General features: G+C 34.7%; 1 protein-coding gene across 5 annotated transcripts; it reads left to right on the top strand.

Moving 5' to 3' along the window:
• The first annotated feature begins 585 nt into the window (after positions 1–585).
• On the top strand, positions 586–12445 carry LOC106057461 (5-demethoxyubiquinone hydroxylase, mitochondrial-like). Of its 5 annotated transcripts, none has more exons than XM_056020523.1 (6): positions 586–699; positions 4944–5145; positions 10702–10816; positions 10997–11136; positions 11990–12058; positions 12301–12445. In XM_056020523.1, the coding sequence occupies exons 2-6, from the start codon at positions 4954–4956 to the stop codon at positions 12376–12378; spliced, it is 594 nt and encodes a 197-aa protein (XP_055876498.1). In that variant the 5' UTR covers positions 586–699; positions 4944–4953; the 3' UTR covers positions 12379–12445. The 5 variants fall into 5 exon arrangements, with proteins under 5 accessions (XP_055876498.1, XP_055876495.1, XP_055876500.1 ...); XM_056020520.1 differs by having other exon boundaries at positions 588–711; XM_056020525.1 differs by having other exon boundaries at positions 677–695.
• Positions 12446–12884: the final 439 nt, after the last annotated feature.

Raw genomic sequence — 12884 nt, 5'->3', positions numbered from 1 at the left:
GAAATATAAATAATTAGAATATATTATTAACATAAGTAATAAACTCGTATACAAATTGTGGGAATTCTATACTAAAATTTGTCCGCACCCCCCCCTACCGCCCCCCCTGGATCCGCCAGTGACTGAGGAGCCTTGAGCCATGAGTTTGAATTTAGGTTGCCCCTCCCCTTGTTTTTTTTTATTTTTTATTGTATAAATGTTTTTAAAAAAACGATTACGGTAAAATTCACTCATAGGCCTACACCCATTTCTTAATTCCCCCAATTATATATATATATATATATATATATATATAATATATATATATATATATATATATATATATATATATATATATATATATATATATATATATATATATATATATATATATATAGTTAATTATAAACATATATAGTGTTAGATTTAGTCTCCAGAATCACTGCATGTAGTCTATAAAAATAAGAGAAAGTAGATTAAGCTCATAATTCATCAATTTTTTCAGCTTTCGACACTGCCCACTAGATCTATATTATAATCTATAATCTATAATATATAGACTCAAAATCCAGACCTAAAACGTGTACCTCTATAATATATATAGGCCCAAAGCAATCATTTACATATGAATAAAGCGAATACAATATTCTACGCCGATTTCGCCATTGACAGTACATGAAGAATTTCTAGATCTAAAATTAATCAAAACAAACTTCGTTTGTAATCGTTTAGGTGGGAAGGGCAGTAATAATAGATTTAGATTTAACCCTTGCTGTCATTCACAATTAACTTTGACTAACTAGATGATCTAGATTAATCCTATAATTTACTATAATTATTGAATAATTTAGTAAATTTCAATACTGACATTAGATTCATTAGATCTATATATTTCTCTCTAGTCACTCTAGTCTAGAGTCTAGAGATTAGTCTAGATCTAGACTCTAGATTAAATATTAGATCTATTTATTATTACCTCTACTCTATAGACTATAGAATTATAATTATAGGTCTAGATCTATCCTAGATTCTTATATCTGAACACCGACTTTTGGAAACTAGGTCAAATTTTTATTTTATTTTTTGTATTTGGTGAAAGCAGATTCTTCTAAGTTCTTCTTCAACTAAAGGACAAAAAAAAACATGTATTACCACTCATAGTTAAGATTTTATTTTTAAATAAATTGGGTCACTTCATGCTCCTATGCTAAACACAGTTCTTTGTGCTTTCCCTTTCATTGGACACTGAGCACTGAGGCTGAACACCACTTGTAATTACTAATAAATTATTACTGTGTTAATTAAAAATTATTAGATTGTATTAAAAGAAGTAGATTCACTTCTGCAATATAATATATTTATAATCTATTGCCTCATATTCTCTCTCTCTATATATATATAATATATATATATATAGACAGCTGCAGAGTGAATACATAAACAATGTAATATCTAAAGATAACAACAAAAACCTATGGTCATACATTAAGTCTAAGAAAATGGAAACAACAGGCATATCGCCACTAAAAGATGAACATAACATAATACATAATGATAATGAAACTAAAGCAAACATCCTAAACAAATACTTTGCATCAGCATTCTCAACCCCAGGAGACAAAGACATATTACTGAATTTGAACCAAGTAGACAACATAGAAGATATAGTAGTACAAGAAAATGGAATTCAAAAACTATTAGCCAACACCAAACCAAATAAAGCTTCTGGACCTGATGGTATTCCAGCTAGATTACTCAAAGAACTAAGCAATGAGCTAGCCCCAGTGTTCAAAATACTCTTTCAGGCTTCACTTAACCAGGGCGGAGTACCAAAGGACTGGAAAGACGCTAATGTCACCCCCCTATTTAAAAAAGGAGAAAAATCTGACCCAGGAAACTACAGACCAGTATCACTTACCAGCATCTCATGTAAAATCCTAGAACACATAATATGTAGCAACATCATAAACCACTTAGACAAACATAATGTCCTTACACCATACCAACATGGCTTTAGGAAATATAGATCATGTGAAACACAACTAATAGGACTAATTGATGATTTTTCAAAAGGTTTAGATAATAATGAACAAATAGATGCTATCTTACTAGATTTTTCTAAGGCTTTTGACAAAGTTCACCACCATAGTTTGCTTAAAAAATTAAAATATTTCGGCATTAATGGTCCACTGCATCAGTGGATTAAAGATTTTCTGATAGGGAGAGAACAAACTGTAATAATAAATGGCTCTAAATCAACACCGATAACAGTAAACTCAGGTGTACCTCAAGGAACTGTCTTGGGTCCACTACTATTTTTAATTTACATAAATGATTTACCAAATTGCATTAGTTCAGGAACAAAAGTCAGATTATTTGCAGACGATTGCATAATATATAGAAAAATAAAAACAACACAAGACACAGATATTTTACAAAGAGAATTAGATGAATTACAGAAATGGGAATCAAATTGGAGCATGTCTTTCCACCCAGAAAAATGACAGTTGTTAAGAGTAACAAAAAATTAAAACAAATTAATTCCACTTATCTTATTCATGGCAAACCAGTAACACAGACTAAAAACGCAAAATACCTAGGTGTTATAATAAATGAAAAACTATCATGGAATCCACATATTGATGAAACTACAAAAAAATCAAACAAAGCATTAGGATTTATTAAAAGAAATTTCTATAAATCAAATAAGAACATAAAACTAAAATGTTATTTAACCTTGGTTAGGCCAATAATAGAATATGCATCCTCCGTTTGGGACCCCTCAACTCAAGAAAACATTAAGAAACTGGAACAGACACAAAATAGAGCAGTGAGATTCATAACAAACGAATATTCACATTTGACTAGAGTAACACCTTTAGTAAAATCACTAAATTTAGAAAGCCTTCAGGACAGAAGGCTCAAAAGTAAAGTAGCAATCATACATAAAACACTGAACCATAATCTTCAAATACAAAAACAAAATTTAATAAAATACTCTGAAAGACACAAAGATAAAGGCACATTCCTCGTCCCATATGCTAGGACAAATTTGTACAAATACTCCTTCCTCCCTAGTGCTATTAGAGCATGGAATGGGTTGCCTGAGCTAGCCAGGAAAACCAGTGACTTGGCAGAATTTAAGTCATTGGTTAATATGCATGACTAAATGCATGACGCGTAGGACGTAATCATCTTCTTTTTTGAAGTAACGTCTGTATTATTATATAAGATATATATATATATATATATGTTATGGGCATAGCCCGGGGGGGGGGGGGGGGTGCCCACAATGAAATGAGAGTAGCCAAAGGGAGTTTGAGTTTTAAAAAAAACAACCTTTAGCGGGGTTTGACGATTTAAAAAAAGCTAAAAAAAATACCTCTTCAGATTAAAAAAAAAGCAAATTACACACTCAAAATTCTTTGAGTGTAGCCAAGGGGTTTTTGAGTTTAAACCCCCTTCCAGTTGGATATAAAATGTAAATCAAACTACAGTCACCTGATTCCAAGAGCGTAGCCAAGAGATGTTACTAATTTCCACCAGTGGCTGGGCCCCATTAATAAAGTGCAATGAATGGTCATCTGCCGAAATAGAAAAAGACTAAATGTGGCTCAACAAGGCTAAGACGGATTTTAGGAGTCAGTTATAGAGATCCAGTCTCAATCAAGGAAATCCTATGCTGAACTGGGAGTCGACCCCTTAGTAAGGTTGTGACAGAGCGTCGCATGAGGTTTGCTGGACATGTTCTCCGACAAAATGAATTATGCATAATAAGAGTTGCGATGACGGAGGCCACTACGAGAAAAGCACAAACAGGGACATCCTAGTACAACTTCATGCCACACTTTCATGGAGGTCCTCAGAGCAAGTGGGAAGAGGCTTCAAATATTGCCAATGACAGATTTTTGTGGAAGCAGCTTGACGCCCAATGTTCCGAACGACGCGGGAGGATTTAAGTCAGTAAGAATAGCAGGTTAGGTTTTTGAAATACAACTTTTTAATAGCAGGGTAATGCACTGTAGATACCTCAGAATATGCATTTTGTTGGCTTTCAATACTGGAAATAGTGCTTGGTGGCGAGCCCCGTGCTGGGGGAGCTCTCAGCGCTCCCCCAAACCTCCTTTGCTGGCAATGGCAGGGAGTCTAAAATTTTTGCACTAACTCCAGGAAGAACTTATTCTAGAGTACAATAAACATCTTCCAAAAGAATGAAGGTTCAGTATGTAATAAAGATAAATTATGTACACACACATGCGCACACACACACATACGAACACACACACATATATATTTTTTGCGGGAGGGGGGAGAAAAATTTCCCCCCAAACACACACACATCAAAAAAAAAATCCTGGCTACACCCATGCTCTCTTAGTAACACAGTCTACTTCTCTCAGTACAAATAACAAGGGGTGCAGAGTGTTATAAACCACTGCAGGAACAATGTTATCTACATCTAGACTGTAGACTCAAAATAGAGCAGTGAGATTCATAACAAACGAATATTCACATTTGACTAGAGTAACACCTTTAGTTAAATCACTAAATTTAGAAAGCCTTCAGGACAGAAGATGCAAAAGTAAAGTAGCAATTATACATAAAACACTGAACCATAATCTTCAAATACAAAAACAAAATTTAATCAAATACTCAGAAAGACACATAGATAAAGGCACATTCCTCATTCCATATGCTAGGTGCTAGGACAAATTTGTACAAATACTCCTTCTTCCCTACTGCTATTAGAGCATGGAATGGGTTGCCTGAGCTAGCCAGGAAAACCAGTGACTTGGCAGAATTTAAGTCATTGGTTAATATGCATGACTGAATGCATGACGCGTAGAACGTAATCATCTTCTTTTTTAAAGTAACGTCTGTATTATATAAGATAAGATAAGATTCTAATTTCTATTAGAAATGTAAAAAAAAATAAAAATTTAATATTTATTTTTTTGTTATAGTTAAAGAAGAATGCTGCAACCTAGACTGAAGACTCTGTTTTTTGTATGTCGAAATGTGTCAACTACGTTAAAAGATGCAAAAACCATAGCATTACTTGATAAAGTAATACGTGTAGATCATGCAGGTGAATTTGGTGCTGACCGTATTTATGCTGGGCAATATGCTGTGCTGGGAAAATCTGCAGTTGGACCATTAATCAAGGTATTTTCTAGTTATTGTATATTATCTATGTATGTATGGACTCCTTCAGTTGTGAAGCAACTATGAATCATTTTCTTGAAATGATTAGTGTCCCATACACTGTATCTATTAGGGGTGCACTGGATAGTCGCTCCGGCTCCGGCTTCTGCCGAATATCCAGCATTTTTTACTATCCGGTGCTATTCGGCTCCGGTCGGATATCACTACCGGATAGTAAAAAATACACCTATTTAATATGTATAAAGTGGACCTCGTTCCATTAATGTCTGTTGTAGAATGTATTAATGTTTATATTAAAACAAAATAATGTGCTTAAAAATAGAGCCATTATGAATATGCACCAAACATCGTTTATTATAAAGACAAGGCTTGTTAATAACTTAATATAAATAGAAATGAAACTTTACATCATAAATGCGCTTTACATACAGAGCAGCAATGGCTGGCACTTTTTTCAATTTGTCTTGACCTTTGATTACGTTAGTTAACATGTTAAAATGCTACATTCCTTGACTACGTCATGCTGACCAGACGTCTGTCTAGCTGTGCGGGTATATCTCCAGAGGTAGAGATGAACAACTCCCACCCCTTTTATTTGTTTAGTCCATCACATTGAGTTTTTTTTATAGGCAGGTGACCACAAGTTAAATACGATGGACGTAGGTTTAATGTCAGCGTATTGACACTCTCTAGAGGTCACACCTTTCGAGGGAACTGAGTTTGTTTACTTAGTAGTTAATCTTTATTAGGGGGGCTGGACTACAAGAGCCACACCTCTAAGGTAACTAGGACTAGGTATATTTCCAGATGAACAGCTCCCTCCCCCTTTTATTTGTTTAGTTCATCACATTGAGTTCATTGATTGACAGGTGACCCCAAGTCAGATACGATGGACGTAACCACTCTCTAGAGGTCACACGAGGGAACTATGTTTGTTTGCTTAGTAGTTAATCTTAATGGGGGGGGGGGGGGGCTGGACTTCAAGCCAAACATCTACACGGGTATCCGGACAAAAGTTTGCTTATTTGGAGAAAAATCTTTATCACATGGTTGGGCTAGAGGCCACACCTTTTCAAGTGTGCCGAGTTACTTGAACATACATCTCAATTAGTAAGCTGGGCTAAAGATCACACGCACCTAAACGAGTGACCTTTAGCTACACAGAACACAAATCGCGAGATTATATAGCCCAGTAAGCCAGTAACTAATTATTTTGTAGAAGAGCTTAACACCCCCTACTCCTTATTTTATTTCTTTGGTCCTTGACTCCCAATATATTTATAGACATTGACCATTTTTAAGCCAGAATGAAAAAACACAACGTGCTAACAAAGGATATTACACTGTAAATAAATATTACGGTTAAATAATTTTTCTAACGTATTAACTTGAATATTACTCCTGCAGTTAAGTGTCTTGATTTGATAACAATATTCTTAATAATTTGTGACAGTCAATTAACTCCTTGTTATTAGTATTTTTTTTACTTAAGATGCGTACTTAGCCACTGTGTATCAGGTTAGGACGACTTTTACACACCTGACATCCATAGGCTTACTATGGTTCCCTTTTGTAACAGTTACTGATACCACGAATAAAATAATTAATAAGTAATAATTAAGGAAGATGTTTCTAACATACGTTCTTTGCATTTAATGTTTCTTACGTACGTTCTTTGCACAATAAAATAAAACAAAGATGTGCATGTTTGCGTGTGTGTATTTTTTTGCCTTGTATTAAAATCTTTAGAAAGAAAGCTAATTTCATTGTTTAATTCTTTTGACTTAATAAATAACGGAAAAACTTACAGTAAATTTTAAAACCGCATAAAATAAATTGAATGATAGTACCGCAGTTAGATCTAGCAAACAAAGAAACAATATGCTGGAGCGTAAAAAAAACAACCTTGACCTCTAACTAGTGGACAGGTATAATTTATCTATAGGCTTGACTGACCATGCCAATGTGTTATCTTTTTTGACTGACACCCAACTCTATTGCGTGTGTATGCTCAAGGAAAAAAAAACAATGCTTGATGGTTAACACAAACAAATATACACACTACACTAGGACTACATGTGTAGGCTCACTAGGTATATCTGACCAGGTTGTTGGTCTGAAATTCATGAACACATACATACGACCACTAAACAAGGCAGATTGCACTTTACTTATGAGATTTACATTAGTAACTAGTTAAATATATACTAACATTATTTACATTGACCTTCCTACACACATCCTTTACAGTTTGTGGCATCGTACATACACACAGACACAATCATGCTATACAGATTTTTAGAAATACTGTTAAGTTTGAATAAATCAATCAGTAACAGAGCTTAAAACAATAAGGTATATAAAAGGAAAAAATAAAACCAACCAATATAGGTATGTTATTTATCAGTTTCGTAAAATGTTCAGCAACACAAGCTATTAACAAGACACTTAGGTATCCGGCTCCGCCCCGGCCGAATATCAAATTTTACTATCCAGTCATATCCGGCCCCGGCCGGATATCAAATTTTACTATCCGGTCATATCCGGCCCCGGCCGGATATCAAAAAGTACTATCCGGTGCACCCCTAGTATCTATATTTAAACATAGTCTATATTTAGCCTGTCGGCAGAGTTTTAGCTACCTCCCTCGGGATTATCCATCACGCGGCAGACGTAATGTGTTGAAATGGATGTGATTGGTTATTTGTTGTACATTGAGCTGCATTTATTGGTTGGCCTTGCAGTGTGGAGTTGTTGGTCACGTGATTACGCTCTAGAGCCCGGGGAAGGGTCTAGATTGCGCCAGTCTTGTATGGAACCTGTTAGTGAAAACATGTACTAGAGTTTTGTATTAGAACTCAATTATATTATTGTGTAGATCAGTTATTCTATTCAAGTACATTTAACCATTGTAATTATTTGTGAATAGCTTTTTCAAGTTCTGAATTAAAGTAATTGTTTTAGACGAAGAGAAGTTTCTTTATTGAATATAATAAAATACTTAGATTGACTTAGCGATTGGCAACTTCTAGATGATCCTCTTATCAACTGGCAATATTCTGAATGATTGTATTATCAATTAGATCTAGCTACTTCTATACGATCATCTTATTAAAAGAAGATTTCAAGATCCTCGGCAATCATGATCATTGATAGTGTGATACAGATCAAGATAATCTCCAACGTGACATCTATCATAGCATCTTCATAGATCTTGACATCTGACATCCACAATTGATGATTGTGACAATTAGAATGCCTGGGCATTAGCTATGGTTGGAACTATGTTGCCCACACAGCATTTCCCTTCTCTGATATGACCAAAGGGAAGCAAGTGCTGATACAGTTTGAGCTGGGATCAGTGGTATCACAGGCTCTGCTTGGGTGTAGAACAGTGGCCTGCAAGCTGCATAATTGTCACCAGCTTGTGATTGTTTCTCTAGGTTGACTTCCAAAGCCGTTTCTTTCTGTTTAGCTGCCAGGTAGCACAAATTTGAATGGCTTTCCTTCTCCTGGGTGGGTATTCAGCCAGAGTTAATGAGCCCCTCCTGCCCGAAGCTTACTGGCTACTCACCTTTGCACCTTCTCCTGTTCACTAGCGGATCCAGAACTTTGGAGTGGGGGGGGGCGATTTTTTTCCAAACCCTAACCCTAGCACCCAGGAAACCCCTAACCCTATGCATAAAAAAAACAAAAAAAAAAACAGTCATGTTGAGACCTTTCTCTTGCAAGCTTGGGGGTAGGGGGAACGCCATATGCTTCTCCAGTGAGTTTCGGGGCAAAGCTCCGCCGCCAAAATCATTTTTTGCATTCTTCACTGAAGAAACACTGACAAGGCTGACATCTACAGCTCATTATTAATCAGTGGAGTTCGGGGCAAAGTACAGACGCCAAAAGTGTTTTCTTGCATTCTTCACTGCAGAAAAGCATTCTCCTGACAAGTACAGCTCATTATTCATCAGTCGAGTATGGGGCGAAGCCCCGACGCCAAAAGTGTTTTCTTGCATTCTTCACTGAAGAAAGCGTTTTCTTGCATTCTTCATTGCAGAAACGCATTCTCCTGACATCTCCAGCTCATTATTCATCAGTGGTGTTGGGGCAAAGCCCCCACAACAAAAGTGTTTTCTTGCATTCTTCACTGAAGAAACGCATTCTTCTGATCTAAAGCTCATTATTCATCCTATTAAAAAAGGACCTTTTGAATAATGTTGTAAACTATTCTAATATGAATTTATAGGCCCTTAATACATTGGAAATAAAACTTATTTGTTCCTTTAAAAGATAAGATACCCCACATATTTAGATTAAGGCTTTGAGGATCGCCGGCGAAAAAAAATTATTCGAAAAAAAAAATTCAATAAAATTCAAGTATAAATTGTGAATTATAGTCCCAAATTTATTTAACTAGAAAAATAAAAGATTGAGTAAGGGTTGGAAAAAGGCGACTAGAAAAAGATTATCTGGGTTTTGAACTCATCTTGTACTGAAAAATTTCGTTTGAATTCTAACTTTTCCAAAGCAAAGTCTTTCTTAAAATAATTATGATAAATTCATGTGAAATTACATAAACTCTGTCTGGAAAGGGGAGGGGGCGATAGAGTGAAAACGATTAATCCTCGCTCCTTTGTATAATTTCTGATTGCATTTGGCATTAAAGAATAAGGGTGGGTCTACTCGATATAAGAAATTAATTTATAGCATATATAAATTATATCAGTGACAATTTTTTTCTTATTTTGTAATTTCTTAACTATAATACAAAAAGAAAAATTATTTGTTTGTCTGATGGGGGGAAGGCGATTGCATGTATCGCCCCTCCCACCTGGTACAACCCTTTTTCATTTTATATTTAATGATCATAAAATTTGAGATAAGAGTGTGGTGCGACATAATATACAATGGGTTCACATATCAATACGTAGTTTATATTATATAGATATTCAACTAATTGTGTTCACAAACTATGATTTCTCCATAAAAAAAGGGCCGCCCCCCCCCCACACACACACACTCAAAGGGTTTAGGTGGGAAGGGCAGTAGAGGTATTGGCCCCCCTCCAAATCGGTCAACAGGGGAACGACATATTATAAAGATCGGTTAAAATATCAATAACAAGTTTTAATCATATAGATATTTAATTGATTCTGTTAGCAAGCTGTGATTTCTACAAATAAATTGGACCGCCTCCCCCACTCAAAAGTTTATTGGGGGGGGGGGGGGGCAGATTGATGCCATTACCCCCTCCCGACCCCACCAAATCGTCCAACATATTAGAGGGGTGGGGGGGCGAGATAATCTAAAAATATGTTAAAAATATAAATAATTAGTATATATTATTAACATAAGTAATAAATTGGTATACAAATTGTGTGAATTCAAATCATAATTTGAGGAGTCCAGCCATCTTAAATTCATTCCGTGATGACTTTTATTTCTGGCAGAAAGATTATTTCTGACGCTTGTTAAAGAAAGTGAAAGAGGTGATAGTTCTGCTGGTCACATGACACATTGATGTAGAAGTTTTTACATAATAACCTGTCCTTGAACTTGTTTTAGGAAATGTGGGAAGAAGAAAAGGAACACAGGGCAAAGTTTGAACAATTAATGGCAGATAACAGAGTTCGTCCTACAGCATTGCTGCCCTTATGGAATATTGCTGGCTTTGCGTTAGGTTTGTCAATTATTATCATTATCTTCCTTTTAAAAAGTAGGATCACTCTCTTGAAGTGTTCATATAAATCATAAGATTTTTTGCTGTTTATTTCTAGAATTCTTTGTTACTATCTTTTTAGAGCTATTTCACAAAATACTTACGAAAACTATGACAGCATAATTTTATTTACCATTCCAGGGGCTGCAACAGCTCTCATGGGTAAGGAAGCTGCAATGGCATGCACAGTGGCTGTTGAAGATGTTATTGGCGACCACTACAACAGTCAGATTCGAGAAATAGTTGAAGATGATCCAGAAAAACATAAGGATCTTTTAGAGGTAAAGATCTGGATGAATTATACCATTTCTATATCAGATTGATCTGATATGCTTGTGACTCCCAATATCATTAATATTAACCTTTTAATTGCCTTAGGGTGGTTTCCTAAAACATTTAATTTTTATGTGACTGTTATAAGCACTCAATTTATAAACTGCATTTTTCCATTTATAATGATCAATTCAACCATTTTTCTGTTAGCACCAATTATCAGTGAGTATTTGTTGCTAGCACAAGGGTTTGGAGCTTGAGGGGGCAGTATTTCTCACAACTCATTTATGCAGTTTCAAAACCTGACTGTTATATTGAAGTCATACATAATTGACAAACAATTCCAAACGACTTCCTGCAGGAGATTTTGTGTAGGATGTAGTTATCTTCATTTCTGAAGCAAGATTTAAATGTGGAAGTCAAAAGTGCTTTATTATTGGTAAGATTATACAACAAATGATGTTGCTTCATCTGGACAGCTTTAAGACAAGCCAAAGAAAAGCTTTTTAAATGTAAGAAGGAATGTTCAAGAGACACTGCAAGAAAATATTATCAAGATATGCTGAAACCTCAGCTTACTTTTATTTTATGGGAATAGAGAACACTTAGTTTCAAAAGGAACAGCAGGTTATTTTTTTTCAAAGACTTCAGCACAGTCTTGTATCTCTTCTCCCCCCCCCCATTTTTTCCCCCAAAAATAGCTTACCTCAAAAAGGCACAGAAGATAAAGGTAACTGAAACTGACCCACATTATTCTTTTGATTTGAAGAAAATAATACTTTTCTGCTCATTTGTTTAAAAAAAAAAAAAAAGCTATAGCAAATTGTGTTGGTACCATTTCATGGTTTATTTGGTTTTCAGACTGTGAAAAAATTTAGAGATGAAGAACTTCATCACCATGATATTGGACTTGAACATGATGCCGAGAAAGTAAGAGACAGAACACACATAAAGATTTAGTTAGTTACATTTATTAAAACTTTGAAATAAGAAAGTAAGAGACAAAACACTGAGCTGTTTATTTTGTTAGTTTGAATTTATTAAAATCTGAATCACTTTGAAATAATAATTTACTCCTAAATATGGTTTTAGTTCTTTGTGATTTGTATGTAACAACTAAAATATAGAGAAATAATTATTTTTCAAGTAAAACATGTTTTTGTTTGTTACAGGCTCCGTTTTACAATGTCCTTTCACAAGCTATTAAAATTGGATGTAAAGGAGCAATATGGGTCTCAGAAAGAATTTGATCTAGCAGGACATAAGTTTTGTTTTGAATTATATTTGTATAAATAAACCTTATTTGTAAACAGATGACATCAGAGTGTTTATTGGTTACAAATTCTTTTTAAAAATTGTTGCTCTTTTGCATTACTAGGTGCTGTAACAACTGTGATGAGATATCAATAACAAAGAAGATGCTGGGGAGCATTGCTCACTTTTCAAGTTTTCCAAAAAATGTTTTACTCTTGTGGTTTGAATTCATAAACAAAAATGCCCCTTCTGTGTTAAACTTAATCTTAAATAAATATATATATATAAACATGTTTCAGTTTATTCAATAATTTCCCAAGTGATAAAAACTGTAATGACTAAGAACCAGATAAATACTGAGTTATGCAGAATAAATAAGTACCGTACTTCCAAGTTTCTTGATTGAATTGGATGTGAAACAAGAACATTGTCTAAGTTTCTTGACTGAGTAAAATGTACAACTCTATATTATATATTAACGTACTGATTTCAAACAAGAACA

The sequence above is a fragment of the Biomphalaria glabrata genome, chromosome 2 (genome assembly GCF_947242115.1).
Source record: "Biomphalaria glabrata chromosome 2, xgBioGlab47.1, whole genome shotgun sequence".
NCBI lineage: Eukaryota > Metazoa > Mollusca > Gastropoda > Planorbidae > Biomphalaria > Biomphalaria glabrata.
The sequence above is the reverse complement of the archived record's forward strand: the minus strand, read 5'-3'. Positions and strand labels throughout refer to the sequence as shown.